A 17,207-nucleotide genomic window follows, 5' to 3' on the forward strand; every position below is an offset into this window, starting at 1 on the left:
TGAGAGGGAGAGAAAGATTAGAGGGCCTGGAACATTGCGAGAGAAAGAGATGAACAGAGACAGAAACAGACAGAGAGAGAAACAGTGACAGAAGGGAAGACATTGAGAAGCAGAAGCATTGAATCAGAGAAAGATAGGAACGGAGAGAGAGAAATAGTGACAGAGGGAATACTTTGAGAGACAGAGAGAAACATTGAGAGAACAGTGACGGCGATAGACAGGAAGAGACCGTGGCTTTTTCTTCCTGCCTGGATTCCCCCAGTGAGTTCGTAGTTACTGGGTGAACTTTTCAAATTGTCCCGTTGCTGGGAGTGAGATTCTGACAGAACGAGAGTTAACAGTGGCGGATGATTTCTGAATCACTATTGGGCGCCTCCTGATGCTAATATATTCACTTCATCGCCAAACTTTTATTTTGTGTTAATTTCGGACAATCTGTCGAAATATTAAACTTGACCAGTCAGTGGCCAGGTTGCATTCATTCATTTTAATGCGTTAAATCTGTTTTCTGAAACGAATTTTATTATTTTAGAGTCAAAGTTGATTGAGGGGAAGGAATGAGGTGAATTCAGACCTGTCTAACCATCTATGGTGATAGTCTAGGACTGATCCCTGTGTGATGTGTTACCTTCCCCATTGATCAACATCGCCCGTGTGAAATTGTAATAATTTTTTTAACAACTGTGCAAATCATTAAAGTATCCTGTCCTCTGCCTTTGGATATATAGCAAAGTCAGTGAGAGGCCCATCGACCAGGGCTGATTTGATAGAGAGAGACAGGTACATGTACAATGCTGGAAATGAACAGCAGATCGACCAGAAGTGAAAGGGTTAACATTTTGGGTATAATCCTTCACGAGAATGGGTTAGATGGCGGGTCCTGCCTTTCTCGTTCAGATGCTGTGGATAGGAAGTGCGTTTTTACATGTTATTTTGCACATATAGAAGTAAAAATGGATGTAGCTTTAGGGAGGGAATTCCAGAGTTTAGGGCCCAGACAGCTGAAGTCTCGGCCGCCATTGGCGGGGCGAAGGGAGTGGGGGGGTTGCACAAGAGGCCAGAAATGGGGGAATGAAGAGTAGGGCTGGTTGGGATTACAGAAATAGAGAGGGGCGAGGTCATGGAGGGATTCAAACACCAGGGTGAGAACTTTAAAACGAGGTGTTGCAGGACGGGGAACCAATATAGGTCGGCGAGGGGTGATGGGTGAACAGAACTTGCTGCTAGTCAGGATAGGAGCAGCAGAGTTTAGGATAAGAGCAAGTTTATAGTGGATGGAAGGTAAGAAGCCGTCCAGGAGAGCATTGGAATAGTTGTGTCTGGAGGTCACAAAAGCATGGATGAGGGTTTCAGCAGCAGATGGGCTGAGGAAGGGGCAGAGCCAGGTGATATTACGGAGGTGGGAGTAGGTGGTCTTTGTGCAAGAGGTGATATGGGGTCAGAAGCTCAGCTCAGGTTTAAATAGGAGGGCAAGGTTGCAAACGGTCTGACTCAGCCTCAGACAATGGCCAGGGAGGTAGCGAGGATGGTGGTCTTTGTGATGGAGTGTTTGGAGCGGGGGCCTGAGACAATGCCTTCAGTCTTCCCAATGTTTAATTGGGGGAAATTAGGACTCATCCAGGACTGGATGTCAGGCAAGCAGACAGACAACACAGAGGTAGTGGAGTGGTCCGAGAGAGATGGTGGTGAGGTAGTGTTATCAGCGTACACATGGAACTTGACATCTTCAGATGATCCCGCCGAAGGGCAGCATGTGGATGAGAAATAGGAGGACTCCAGAGGACTTCAAGGGTTAAGTTACGAGGAGAGATGACACAAATTGGGGTTGTATTCTCTAGAGTTTAGAAGGTTAAGGGGTGATCTGATCGAAGTTCAGAAGATATTAAGGGGGACGGATAGAGTGGATAGAGAGAAACTATTTCCGCTGGTTGGGGATTCTAGGAGTAGGGGGCACAGTCTAAAAATTAGAGCCAGACCTTTCAGGAGTGAGATTAGAAAACATTTCTACACACAAAGGGTGGTAGAAGTTTGGAACTCTCTTCCGCAAACGGCAATTGATACGAGCTCAATTGCTAAATTTAAATGTGAGATAGATAGATTTTTGGCAACCAAAGGTATTAAGGGATATGGGCCAAAGGAAGGTACATGGAGTTAGATCACAGATCAGCCATGATCTTATCAAATGGCGGAGCAGGCACGAGGGGCTGAATGGCCTACTCCTGTTCCTATGTTCCTATAAAGGTACGAGGGAGGGAATTAAAGCCATTTCAGGAAATTATCTGGCTACCACTGGATAGATAAGAATGGAACCAGGCGACAGTAGTCCCACTCAGCTGAACAATCGTAGTAGGGACAGCACAGGAGGAGGCCATTTGGCCCGTCATGCCTGTGCTGGCTCTTTGTAATAGAGGACAATGGTGTGGTCAACCATGTCAATGGCTGCAGAGGGGTCGAGAAGCATAAGGAGGAACAGCGCACCTCAGCCACAGTCACATAGAATGCTAGTCCTGATTTTGACTAGTGGTGTCTCAGATTTCGCCAGAACCTCTCCTCCAAATGCTGTGTCATGGCCGATACATCTCCAGCATTTTCAGTTATCACCCGTACACTTGAAAAGGAAAAAAAAAACATTGCAGGAGACTATGAGGAAAGAGCAGGGAAGTGGGACTAATTGGATAGCTCTTACAAGGAGCCGGCAGAGTCACGGTGGGCCGAACGGCCTCCTTCAGTGCTGTCTGGTTCTATGACTCTATTGCACCTGTCTGACCTGCTGGGACTGGGTGGTGCTGATACATTCTGACGGTTGCATGCAGCAGTTTACCGCTGTTTGCTGTTTACAGACTCTGTGACACCGACTACAGACGTGACCAACTGGTTGGTTCTGAACTTAGGAAATTGACCCGAAATTGATAAGCAGGTCACTGGAAACCGAATACTGCAGCCCCACAACGTGCCTCCCAGATGGGAAGCCGGCCGAGGCAACTCTACAAATGAGATCCTGTTGCTTACACGAGTGCCAATGTGTCTCCCATATGTAGCCAGAACCTCGCCGACAGCAATTAAAAAGAACAGGGCGAATAAAACTTTAAACGTGAGAATTATTGTCAGCAAAACAAAAACCGATGGAGCAGAGTTCGGAGCCGAGCTTGAAGGACTTTTAGGTCCCCTTAAAATCAGAGTGCTGCAACCAGGCAAAAGTCTCAGTCAAAGTATAAATAGTTTGGGGTTCCTGGAGTTGGAGAGCTGTTACATTAACAGCTATTACTTAAAACATGTGTAATTTCTTATATAGTAGAGACTCAACATGAGGTCTGCAAGGCAAGGAATTGGGGTTTATGGACCATTTTCCCCTTTTTCTTTGCTGTCAAGTACGCCCCCCCCCCCCCCAAAAAAAAAAATGAAAGCAGTTGTCCCTCCTCGGGTCACTTTCCCAAACCAAATGGCCGGCGCGGTTCTGGATGAGAGACCACTGCCTGGGCTGCGTTTATTTGGGCTGTGACAAGCAGAGCTGGATAAACAAACAGATCCTGGTTTCTCCCCTGCACGGCCAGATGGGACCTTTTGAAATATTAGAAAACTGCATTCAATTAACATCAAATATATATATATATATATAACTAACTCTTCCCCACCTATACAGGCTGGCATTGTATATTTGCCCCATTCGTGTTTTGAAATTGCTGTTCCTTTTAACCAACTGCATGCCAGTTTAACGAGTGGTTAGCTGACAATAAAGGTCACAGCTACTTAACTTTAAAAAAAAATACCGAATGCCAAAATTGCTTAATTTATTTCTTTTAAAACAAAAGTTTCACCCTTTGGGACTTGCTTAACTTCTAAAAGGTAGTTTTCTCCCCGAAATACACGTTAATTGGAATCCACGTTAAATTAAATAACACTGCTAAAAATATCATGTCTGCTACACTTAGTATTTTTACTAGTAATTGTATAAATACACTAAGAGTGTGGAAATCTCACGGGGGTAATGGAGCTGGTTAGCATCACTGTTGCCTAGAATATATTTGTCGTCTGGATTTTATTGTTAGAGCAAAAAAAAACTCCAAACGCCCTTTAAGAACCCACAGGTAGCCCGAACTACTGCTGTTTTCATGGAATCTTTTCCAGAACTCCCGCATAATCGTTCAAGATTTCTTTCCAAGAATCAGCGTGTGTTTTATATCCTAGTTACTGTCACTTGCCAAAGAATGTAACAAATCGAAAACTTAAACGCAATCTCCTATTCCTTGTTTAAAGTGCCATGAGGGTTGCATTTTTAAAAAAAATTCTCAGTTAAGTATAGAATTTCATATAAAGCAAATCGATCGTTCTTACGACTCTCCTCCCTGTCTCCCAGATAAAAAGATATATTACCACTTGCATTACTAAAAATGGACGGAATTTCAGAAATGCAACAATATCTTGAGTTACATCTCGAATAATCTCAGCAGTGAGACTCTCAGCGACACGACCCGTGAAATTAATACTTATCACATTTTGTGCATAATCCAAAGTTACACAAACCCCATTCAAAATGTAAACCCCGTTTCTCAGTAATATTCCAGTGGCTTCTTAATCCCACTCAATGTGAATTTAAAATGCAAACATCCAGAGACCTAGGTGAGAGGCCAGGACACGACCAAGATTGGGAAGAGAGCAGATCAGGCTTTAAATGATAATAAGTTTGGGTTTTGCAAAATTCCGCCAAGATGTTAAAGTCTACATATTAATTCAATGTTTAAAATTACACTTCATTCTAAAAATGTACGGCGTGCGACTCATAGGGCATAAAATAAAAACTAGAAACACACATTTTGGACACAAAAACAATTTAATGTTGATACATTTTAATTGATGTAGAAAGGCGTGAAAGGATATGAAAGTACCGGGCCACAAATAGAAATAATTTACACAGAACAGTTCCTCTTTAAAACCTTTAACTCGTTATACCTTGAACAATAATTAAACATGTGTCTCTATTTTCGTTACAGTTACAATATTTACATAGATTAATAAACAGACGGACTTGTGATTTTATTGATGTAAGGATCAAACCGTTTATTTTTGTGCTCCCGACTGGCCAAAAATATTTGACGAATTGAATGAAACTGCAGGACTTGGTTTCTGTTTCGTCATTTCCTCAAACACCTTCTGCAAAACATAATATACCGATATTACAAAAACATTACGAGGCTACAGAACTGAGTGCATGGGCTGAGATTCCATTTGTAAAGTTGTAAAGTCATAAGTTAACCAACTTATCTTCAAATCCTTCCATATCACAACTTCCCCTTTGTAACTGGGCGGGTTGATAGCAGATATGGTGTGAAACTCCCCCTCTATATAAACACGTCCAATATCTTTATAGAATCATAGAATGGTTACAGCACAGAAAGAAGCCATTCAGCCCATTGAGCACCGTGCAGGCTCTTTGTAAGAGCAATTCAGTTAGTCCCATTCCCCGGCTTTTTCCCTGTAGCCCTGCATTTTTTTCCCCCTTCAAGTATTTATCCAATTCCTTTTTGAAAGCCAAGATTGAATCTGCTTCCACCACTCTTTCAGGCAGTGCATTCCAAATCATAAATACTCGCCTCTAAAAAAGTTTTTCCTCATGTCGCTTTTGGTTCTTTTGCTAATCACCTTAAATCTGTGTCCTCTGGTTCTCGACCCTTCCACCAATGGGAACAGTTTCTCTTTATTTACTTTATCTAACCCTTCATGATTTTGAACACTTCAATCAAATCTCCTCTCAACCTTCTCTGCTCCAAGGAGAACAACCCCAGCTTCTCCAGTCTACCCACCTAACTGAAGTCCCTCATCCCTGGAACCATTCTAGTAAATCTTTTCTGCACCCTTTCTAAGGCCTTCACATCCTTCCTAAAGTGCGGTGCCCAGAATTGGACACAATACACCAGCTGTGGCAGAATCAGTGTTTTACAAAGGTTCATCATAACCTCCTTGCTTTTGTACTCTGTGCTTCTATTTATAAAGCCCAGGATCCCGTATGCTTTTTTAACCGCTTTCTCAACCTGTCCTGCCACCATCAAAGATTTGTGCACATTTTCCCCCACGTCTCTCGGTTCCTCCACCCCCTCTAATTACACCATTTAGTTTATATTGCCTCTTCTCAGTCTTTCTGCCATCACTTAGCACTTCTCTGCATTAAATTTCATCTGCCACGTGTCCTCTTGAAGTCTATCACTACCCTCCTCACTGTTAACTACACTTCCAAATTTTGTGTCATCTGCAAATTTGGAAATTGTGCCCTGTCCACCCAAGTCCGAGCCATTAATTATGTATCAAAAAAAAAGCAGTGGTCCTAGGACCGACTCCTGGGGAACACTAATGTACACCTCCCTCCCTTCCGAAAAACAACCGTTCACCACTACACTTTTCCTGTCACTTAGCCACTTTGGTATCCATGCTGCCACTGCCCCTTTTATTACATGGGCTTCAATTTTGCTGATTTGTGCTAAATAGCAATTTTGCCGAATTATCTCCTGTCCCGAGCTGAAATGTTAACCATCAATTTGCGTTTATGCATAAATCTTGAATATGTGACATTGCGATTGGCCGGCCTGGTTATTAATATGGTAATGATTAACCTCCCATCACTTCTCATTGTGGACTCGAGCATTGAGTGAACATTTCAAGTCAGCCCGAGTTCTCCCTTCACAGATTGAACAAGACCGGTACCTTATAGAAGGTAATGGGGCGTTTTAGACAAATGGGCTTTTCTGTCGTAGATTATGATGTGCCTGAGCCTGTTTGAACCCATCCAACAGTTACATATCCGAATTTGCAGAAACAAAAATCTTTAAAGGACAATGTAAATGGGAAGCAAACATGCATTGGGCAGGAGACTCAAAATCAAGAATGGATAGCAAAAAAAGGGAACATTTATTTTCTGAAAACATATTTAATTATTCTCAACTGAAATAAGTGCCACAGCGGTCCAGCCTGAGTTATCAGCAAATGAGACAAGTCGTGTTCTACAATACGCAGCCTGGAGCTTATTAAACTCTTGGCTTGTTCGCGTTTCCTGCTCTAATTGCCTCTCTGGTCCAAAATTTAATGTAGAATCTGCCGGGAAATTCCCGGTAGCCTGATCACTAACGCTGCATTTAAAAAAAAAACACGGTGATGTGTTTTAATGGTTAAGGCGAGGGAGACAATTAACTAGAGGGTTATTTCAATCGGTTTAATTAAAAGTTGTACAGGAGTTAATGAACTGAATTATTTCTCGGGAGTCGGTGCGATCCCAGAATCTCACACAGACGGAAACACTGAACTTTCCTGTTGCTTCTTGACACGGTGTACACCTGCGCCTTTAATGAGTTAAATAAAGATGATTTAATATTTAAATTAGCCGTCAAAAACCACACACACACACGGGTACCTGGCACATATGGCGCAGTTACGATATAATCCGCTAGAAATTCGAATTAAAAAAGGCAATATCCAACTTCAGTGTATTTGTAACATCAAATTTAACAATTGCTATTTTAAAAAAAATAGGCGTGTCTAAATATTAATATGTTGATTAGATCACCTAACGATGCTGATCACCAGGGCAGTCCGGACTGAAATACATTAATTTTCGTTACATGGGACAGTGGGATTTTTAAACATATTTGGGGGATCTCATTCTACGATTCCAGAGCTGATAATCAGGGCCAGTAGTGACTGGCTGGCAAATTCCCTTTCTATTACCTGCGAGTCTGAGATTTTTTACTAATCAGTGATGACACATCCGTTTGGTCCAGTTATTTCACCCGAAGGAAGAAAAAAAAACCCAGTGACCTGAAACCGCTGTAATCGGAGGTTTGATAGTATTTAAAGTTATTCCTTGGGACGGCTTGTAACAATAATAACAGGCTTTAAATGGTTGGAGTTGTTATCATGGGAATTGGGAATAAAACGCTGCTGTTAGTCTTTTTTTTAAAAAAAACCAAGACACATGAAATAAATTAATGAAGGTTATTCTGTTGAATTAAATTGCCGAATCGTTTCTAAAATGGTAACATGTCTTTTTTTAAACCTGCATCTTATCGATTTCAGCCCAATTTCTGAAGAACAGAAAGGTCACGGGAGCTTCGGGATTAGCCGCCTTTTTCACTCGGGGGACAGAACCCAAATGCCAGGTCAGGAATTTAGTGCAACAAATTAATTGAGAACATTCAGCCCAATGAGAATGGAGGTTTCGATTCCAACACAGAGTTCTGTAAAATGCCAATGGGGCTGGAATGTTAATCCATATTTTGGCCTTTTTGTTTAAATTATAATCTACTTCCATTTATTGTAAGCTAACTTGATAAAACAATACATTTCCAGTGCTGGATATTGCCCATCACTCAGTACAAAACGTCTTACCTGAAGATCCAAGACTCAGTAATGACGGTTGTTGAGTTGTATTATTTTGCTTGCAAAGTTTGCTCCCTGCTGCAAATTATCATAATTTATGTTTAACAGGCTCTGAGAGGGGGACAGGATGGCAGAGATCATTGGCAGGACCCGGGGCTGCCCTGTCCTTGGGTAGAGTGGAGGAGAACTGGGGCTGATGATGTTGTCTATTGAAAAAGCCGTGACCGAGGAGATTGGTTCTACCTTGACAGCCGGCGGGGCTGGGGAATTGGGGCTCAGTGGAGGTGGGAAAGGTTTTCTGTTCAAGTCATTCCCTTGGAAAAGGGCTGAGAGCGAGGGGAACATGCTGGTCGGAGATGGGATGGGGCAGTGGTGGTGGAAGGCCAGTGTAGGGTGCCCAGTGTTTGGGAGCTGGAGCCCATAGCCATAAGGTCCGTAGCCGAATCCTGGGATGAGGTTTCCATGTTCCCTCAATACTCCAATCGGCTGCTGGCGTTTGAACCTCTTCCTTCTTCTCAGGAAGCTGCCATTGTCGAACATGTCGGCGGAATTGGGGTCCAGGGTCCAGTAGTTGCCTTTGCCAGGGTTGCCCGGCTCCCTGGCCATCTTGACGAAACAGTCGTTGAGGGACAGATTGTGTCTAATCGAGTTTTGCCAAGCTGGGAACTTCTCCTTGTAGTAGGGAAATCTGTTACTGATAAACTCGCAGATCTCACTCAGAGTCAATCTCTTCTTCGGACTCTGCAGAATAGCCATGGTGATGAGGGCAATGTACGAGTACGGAGGCTTCACCAGGGGGCTTTTGGCTGATGCCTTCACCTCCTTAACATCCGGAGCTGCCGAAGGAACGCTGCTCTCCGGGAAGTCCTTTTCGGAGACCTTGCCTTCTGGCGATCGCTGATATGTGGAGTCCCTTTCATCACCAACAACATCAATGTCCGTCTCTTCAAAACGAACCGACCTCTCAGTCATTTCTGATCCCAAAGTCATTGCAAATTGGACAACCAATAGATTCTGTAGGTTTCCAGCCGGCCGCTACATGAAACAATAGTCAGCTCCCAGCAGCAAAAAAAAACTTCTTAAAAGGACACACACACACATAGAGAGAGAGAGAGACACACACAAACACCCAACCGGATTTCTGAAAACACCATTCACGAAAAGTACCACAAGCTAAGACGTAAAGCTATTGGTTTTTTTGTTTGTCCTTTTTTTTTGTTGTTTTTTTTTTGCGTGTTGTTGATTCCCAGTACACAGCCCAGAGCAGTGAGAAAACAAACCGGCCCCCACTTTAAATGCACGACTCTTCTCTAATGGCCCCTGACGTCACCGAGGAATGCAGTGACTCCGACAATCTTGGACCCAGTGACTGAGCAGATGACATTTTACACAACAAATGGCAAACAAGTTTTATTTTTCTGGCACCGTCCTGACATTTGCAACGAAAAATATCGCTGGATAACTTTTAAAAATAACTTTTTAAGCTCGTACAAACAGCAAATGAGGATTCATTATCCCATTTGACACTGGTCTCAATTTTAGAACCATTCAGATCCCAGTTCACTATAACTGAGTTATTTTTTGTTACATTTAAATATTTGTAATTTATTTAAATATGATAGAAATATAGTTTATTTAATTATACTTTAGTTATATATATATAATATAATGTAATCATTTATATTTAAATACGAATAGTTGCATTTTTTCTGTTCTAAGCTTATGTGTTTGTCTAAAATAATAGACCATTTGAACGCGTTACTTTGTACATGCCCCTGTTTAAAGTTTTACGATTTTCTTTGTACTGCGAAACTTCCCGATGATTGTAGTTCTAACAAATGACGCGAACATCAGTCAAACACTAGACAGCTTGTTATACTTAGTCTGAAATTATAACGAATCGTATTGTATAGATTGATTCCGATAAAATAAAAAAATCAACGTTCAAAATAACTTAAAACCGTTTGTTAATTTTTAAAGTTGTGCGTTTGTTAGTAATTTATTTTTAAAAAAATTCTTACGGATAAAATACACTCGGAATACTCAATAAATGTCAATATAAATGGGAAAAATATAAATTCTGAAATACGAAAATATTTAATATTTTCAAAATTTTATCCTGAATTGAGAAATCGAATTAACCCCATTGGTGTATTGATAACCCCGTCACAACAGTATTCGGCTTTAATTAATATATAATATCTGGAAAAGGATTCGATTGGCGTAACTGCATTCTATCATTTCTAACGCTCTGCTACACACACGTATGCACAGACAAATAATAGACACAAATATAAACACATGGTGAAATTAGTTTTACCCTTGGGACCTTAGTATAGCGATGAAACGACAAAGCCCTCTTGGGGAGATAAGTTGAAAGCGAGTATACATGTTGCGAGATTGTTACAGTAAAGATCTCAACAACAGATGAAGGTATTGTTTTATGAGATCGGACGTCTAAAGATTCTAACAGGGTTGCTTTAAGGATTCCTGGGCTGGAAGCAATCGGATGAATTCAGACAGAATTGAACTGCAAAGCGACCACTTTCCGTTTTTTGTCACTAAAGAGGACGATCCATTTAAAGCGATGATTTAACTATGCAACAGGTGGCTCAGTATCTGACTGAGAAAATACAGGAAAGGTTTCAGGTTCCTTCGAACGCTGATGGGCGGAATTTTGCTACATCTTTACTGAAGGAAAGCTTAAAATGTTCTTCCGAAATTCCTTTTATTGCTATTTTAATGAATTGAAATAAACACGGCAGTTAAACAGCAGAGATGAATTTCACCCAAACATATCAAGCATAGCTACACTAAAATTACAGTTTCACCCTTTCGGATTTATTCGTTCATCTGTCTTGCTCTATCAGAGGCTAATTGACCTGCTTTCCTTTCCCAGCACTTTCATGTGTGTTTTTAATATGACATTACCAGCATTGCTGGTTTTATTTTCACGGTACTGTCCGACTGTTCTTCGTTGTGATAGTATTAATGTTTCAAATTTGAAGTTGGCAGTTATCGATCGCAGGTCATCCTGATTACAAATTACCAAATCTTTTTCTAAACTAGAAATATATATTAAAGTATGTTGCACAAATGTTTGACGCAGTCAAGCTCATCAGGACAAGTAACACAAATACAAAGTACAAGTGTTAAAAATTCTAGATGTAGAAATTATTGGAGGCATATTTTATAGGAGCAGGACTACGACATAAAGTCCAAACCAAACAGAGGCACTCCAGTTCCTGAACTCAGGGAAACGGATGAACCCCCACAGTCAGCTGATGGATAAAAAGTTATCCTTGGATTATAATTATAACCTCAATTTAAAAAAAAACCCTCCCTCTTTGTTATTTTTTTACATAGAATTACATAGAATGTTCAGCACAGAAACAGATCATTTGGCCGAACTGGTCCAAGCCCGTGTTTATGCTCCACATGAGCCTCTACCCACCCCTTTTCTTCTCACCCTATCAGCATATCCTTCTATTCCTTTCTCCCTCATGTGTTTATCTAGCTGCCCCTTAAATGCATCTTTGCTATTCGCCTCAGCTACTCCTTGTGGTAGCGAGTTCCACATTCTAACCAGTCTCTGGATAAAGAAGTTTCTCCTGAATTCCCTATTGGATTTATGAATGACTATCTCATATTTATGGTCCTTAGTTTTGGTCTCCCTCACAAGTGGAATCTATGTTCACCCTATCAAACTTTTTCATAATCTTATCGACCTCACCCTTCTTCATTTCCTCTTTCTCTATCTCTTTCTTTTGTCAATTCCATCTCTCCGTCATCTTGTTCTCTTTATTCTCTCTCCCTCTCGAACATATTTCACAATTAAACAATGAATTGAGTGACAACAATGTATTATTGGTGTGGCAAGCCATGTGGCAATATCTCACAACAAACCCTTGCAAACCTCAACACTTACACAACAGTTTACTGCCTGGGTAACGCAATATTTCCACAAGAAATTCTGAAGTGGTGTCGTGCTGGCTTTGAGTGGATTTGAACAATGACAAACCGATGACCATAATTATCAATCAATGAAGTATTTCTGTAAAAAGTGTTGTATCCTTGATAACTTATCAGAGAGCACCTCCTGCAAATAGTTACCGTCTACTCTTAATTCAAAGTTGCTTGATTCAAATTATAGAATCATAGATGTTTGCAGCACAGGAGGACATTCAGCCCATCGTGTCTGTGCTGGCTTTTTGCTAGAGCAATCCCAAATTTATCCTGCTGTCCCATACCCTCCCCATAGCCCTGTATCTTCCTCTGCTTCATAGAGTTATTCAATTTTTCTTAAAAGATACAATGGTCTCACACTCAATGGTTCCCTGTGGCAAAGCATCCCATGATCAATAACCTTCTGCGTAAAGAGATTTCATCTAACTCCTCTCCTCAATCTCTTCGTGATAATTTTACATCTTAACCCCTCATTACTGAGTCCCCAACAATAACAACTTGCATTTATATAGCACCTTTAATGTAGTAAAATGTCCCAAGGTGCTTCACAGGAGCGATTTTCAAACAAAATTTCACACCGAGCTACATAGGAGGTATTCCAAACAGAGAAAATAGTCCTTTGTTATTCACTCTACCATAACCCTCCATAATTTAAAAGTCATCTTATAATTTAGATTTTTTTTAGCACTAAATTCTCACCTTGCTGGGTTGATTGTGTTGCTTAATTCAAATTATTGGATAATTCATATTTCTGGAGCTCAAAAATTGACTTCAAATTGTTGGGAGCAGACTGTAATATTTGACTATGTTGGGCCAGAATTTGCTGAAAATATAACGGCATGTGAACGACGCACGCCGTTATTAATGTGCAAATTGGCCAGCAACTTGTGGCAAGGAAGAGATATCCTGTGAATTGAAAATCATCACAAGTTGTGCCGTTCTGTCATTAGCCTCGTGAAAACGGCAGCTCGGCCTCAACCTCCAGGTGATGTTCATTAAATTTCCGCATTTGCTTATCAATCTGTCACGTGGGTGAGTCACATCCAATCTGTGACTCATATCCCACACTGAAACATGTGAATTATGTATCCATCAATACCAGTGACTCAGATACCATGCTTTTAGACTTAGTATTTACTTAACTGACACGTTTCTTGTCTTCTTTATCTCTCTATGATGGTGCCCTGTAAGAGAAGCCTTATCCAACTTTTATTTTAAACAAAGGCCTGCACGGAGAAGCTGGTGTGGCTTTCCGGGTAGGAAAATGGCTCATGTGGTGCATAAACACTGGCATAGACCAGTTGGGCCGAATGGCCTGCTTCTGACCTGTAAATTCAATGTCATGTAATTAGATGTAATTACCCATTAGCTCGCCACAGAAAGTTAAGTCTAGTAAATAATAGTGTACGTACGCTTTTAACAACATAATGATTGTTAATGACTGCCAATCAACCTCTCTTGCCCAGAAAGTGAACAATTAAAAGTGTAGACTCTCATTACTTCAGGTAGTGAAGATTTTTAAAATGTCAAGTTTAAATTTTTTTTAAAAATTCCTACTTTTCCTGTCTATCTTTTTTCTCTCTCTCATAATCTAATCTTTCTTTCCCTCTCTTTATTTCTCTTTCTGTACTTGATTTGACATTGAATTCACCCACTCGAATTCACCCTCTTTCTCAGTCCTTCCTCTGTTTATTTCTCAATCCTTAAATCTCATTGCTTAAGGAGATACACTGTTTGTTCCGTTGTTCACCAAGGTTCCAGATGCCCTGCCTGTTGCCATTTGCATGTCATTATCAGCTCACACTTCCAGCACCTTTGTTGGCAAAAAGTTTTTTTTTATTTGTTCATGGGCTGTGGGCGTCGCTGGCGAGGCTGGCATTTATTGCCCATCCCTAATTGACCTGAAGTGGGCATGCCATGAGATGCCCACTTCAGCAAATTCTGGGCCAAAATATTCTTTTCTCCAATCATGTTAGACAGTGTTATAGCTTATGTATTTGCCATGGCTCAGTGGGTTGCACTCTTGCCTCTATGTTCGAAGGTTATGGTTTCAAGTCCCACTCCAGAGACTTAAGCACAAATTCTAGGCTGGCACTCCAGTGCAGTACTGAGGGAGTGCTGCACTGTCGGAGGAACTGTGTTTCGGATGAGAGTTTAAACTGAGGCCCCGTCTGCCCTCTCAAGTGGACATAAAAGAAGAGCAGGGGAGTTCTCCTCAGTATTCTGGCCAATATTTATCCCTCAACCAACATCAATAAAACAGATTATCTGGTCAGTTATCTCATTGCTGTTTGTGGGACCTTGCTGTGCACAAATTGGCTGCCACGTTTCCTACAGTTCAAAAAGTACTATAAAGCACTTTGGGATATCCTGAGGTTGTGAAAGGTTCTATCTAAATGCAAGTCTTCCTTTCTTTTCTTATAGAATATTGTTTGTGAATATGTGAATTGGTGAGAAGCCATCTGCCTTACAAAGCCAGCAGTGATTCTAAATTTACTCACACTAGTCCAGGTTGTTAAACTGTATAAATCTTTTTTCTCACCTTGTCAACTTTTCCACAATAGCAATTTTTGGCATCTTAAGATTTCCACAGAAGCTACACAGGCAAACAGCTTGCCAGCACTTCCATGAAATTACTTTTTTGGACACTAGCCTAGTATTTCCATACAAATACCCTGACAGTCTGTCCCCAGTCCAGTCCCTTACACATTGGACACTGAGTAGAAAAACATATGAGCTCCATGGCACACTAATATTTAACACGTCCATCTGAAAATCCTCTCTGTGCCATTTTAGCAGAGACTGGTTAATCTGGATGGGGTGCTGAAGACCAGGAACAACTGGGCAGAGCAGGCATGGTACAAGCTCTGCCCATGTGCAGATGAATTTCAATTGGGATCCGACAACTGGCATTGAGACCCTTATTTGCCTATGCACGGTGCCCAACCCCTGTTTCAGGCAGGCACCCTGCGCACGTAGAAGTTCCCGGCGCACTTCCAGGGGAGATCAGGCCCGGGAGATCGGACTCAAAATTCATCCCCCTATTCCTTTATTTTCTGACCCAAAAAATGGGTGAAACGATGTTGAATTTCTCCCCATAATGTAAAAATATCACTCCATATTTTATTGTACTTACATTCTTTGAGTGAATGTGTAACAGTTTTGGCTTCATATTAATACAAACTGTGTGGTTATTGTCCCTTAATAAATTGAAGCCAGCAGTGTGAGACCACCTTCAGAAGAATCACCTTCACACTGTTGCAGTAACACAACAACTTGCGTTTATATGGCACCTTTAACATAGAAAAACGTCCCAAGGTGCTGCACAGAGGCGTGAGGAAAACAGGAACTGAGCCAAAGAAGGAGATGTTAAGAGGAGTGGCCAAAAGTTTGGCCAAAGAGTTGTGTTTGAAAAGAGGATCTTAAAGGTGGCGAACGAGGTAAAGAGAAGGATTTGCACAGCAAGCGTCAAACCATTCCCACGGACTTACGGCCTGGGAACTTTGCAAGAGTCATTTTTAATCTTTTCATCGTGCCACCCTCCCAATCGTTCCTTGTTAACTGTAGAAGTTAATTGTGATATGGTGCCTGTGAGGAGAGCTATGAACATGTGCTTACACTGACCTCCACTTGCTCTGACTAGGCCAGGGGCAGTGTCTCAGGTTTTTGCCCTTGTGATGCATGCGATAAAGCCTCGCGGGCCATACACAAGGGTAGAAATTGCAATTGGAGAAACTATCTTGTGAACTTTTAGCATGCTTCTACCACATTCCTCTCTCTGCTATTTTAAAGTGTGAATGTCTCCATTAAAATGAAGTGTTAAATGAATACTTTGTATCTGTTTTCACAAGGGAGGAAGAGGACAAGTTTCTAGTGGTATAAGGCAACCTAAAAAATAATTCAAGGAGAGGTACTTATTGGATTCAATAAAAGTAAGAAAATGGTAATGGAGAAAATAATGGGACTTAAAGTTAGACAAATTTCCAGGATGTGATTGTTCCAACCCAGGGTATTAAAAGAAACAGGTGGGGAAATTGCAGATGCGTTAGTCATAATTTTCCAAAGATTGGAAAATTGCAAATGTCACTCCATTATTTAAGAAAGGAGGGAGGGAGAAACCAGGAAACTACAGACCTATCAGTTTAACAGCAGTTGCGGGGAAGTTACTGGAATCTATCATCAGGGACAGAGTGACTGAGCACCTTTACAAGTATAAGCTGATCAAATCCATGAGTGTCCGTATGGATATGTGAAAGGTAAATCATGTCTGACCAATCTAGTTGAATTTTATGAGGAGGTCACTAACATGGTGGACAGGGTAGTGTCTATAGGCATTATTTAAATGGACTTCCAGAAGACACTTGATAAGGTTCTGCATAAGAGATTATTAGCAAAAATAAAAACACGCGGAATTGGAGGTAACCTTGTAACATTGGTTGGTAATTATTTGAGAGGTAGGAGACAGAGAGTAGGGATAAAGAGAAGGTACTTTGAATGGCGTGATGTGACAAGTGGTATTCCCCAGGGATCTGTACTGGGCCCCCAGCTTATCACCATATATATCAATGACTTGGATGAAGGAATATAGAGCTGTATATCCAAATTTTCTGATGACACTAAGTTAGGAGGCACAGTAAGTTGTGTAGACGGGAGCAGGAAGTTACAAAGGGATAGAGACAGATTAATTGAATGGGCAAAACTGTGGCAGGTGGAGTTCAATTTGGGACAGGGTGAAGTCATCCACTTTGGATCCAATAAGGATAAATTGGAATATTCTCTAAACGGTGAGAGATTAGAAACTGTGGAGGAGCAAAGGGATTTGGGCGCACAAATCACTAATAGCAATCAAAAAGGCGAATCAAATGTTGGCCTTTATCTCA

The 17,207-nt window shown here is 41.2% G+C and overlaps 1 protein-coding gene across 1 annotated transcript; it reads right to left on the reverse strand.

The window, feature by feature from the left end:
- Positions 1-4,858: 4,858 nt before the first annotated feature.
- On the reverse strand, positions 4,859-9,639 carry LOC137304284 (forkhead box protein D2-like). Its single transcript, XM_067972834.1, has 2 exons — positions 8,371-9,639; positions 4,859-5,148 (listed from the first exon to the last, which is right to left on the reverse strand). Exon 1 carries the CDS (start codon positions 9,349-9,351, stop codon positions 8,386-8,388), a length of 966 nt encoding a protein of 321 aa, XP_067828935.1. The 5' UTR covers positions 9,352-9,639; the 3' UTR covers positions 4,859-5,148; positions 8,371-8,385.
- Between the last annotated feature and the right edge of the window lie 7,568 nt (positions 9,640-17,207).

Source organism: Heptranchias perlo, chromosome 37 (assembly GCF_035084215.1).
Source record: "Heptranchias perlo isolate sHepPer1 chromosome 37, sHepPer1.hap1, whole genome shotgun sequence".
Taxonomy (NCBI): Eukaryota; Metazoa; Chordata; class Chondrichthyes; order Hexanchiformes; family Hexanchidae; genus Heptranchias; species Heptranchias perlo.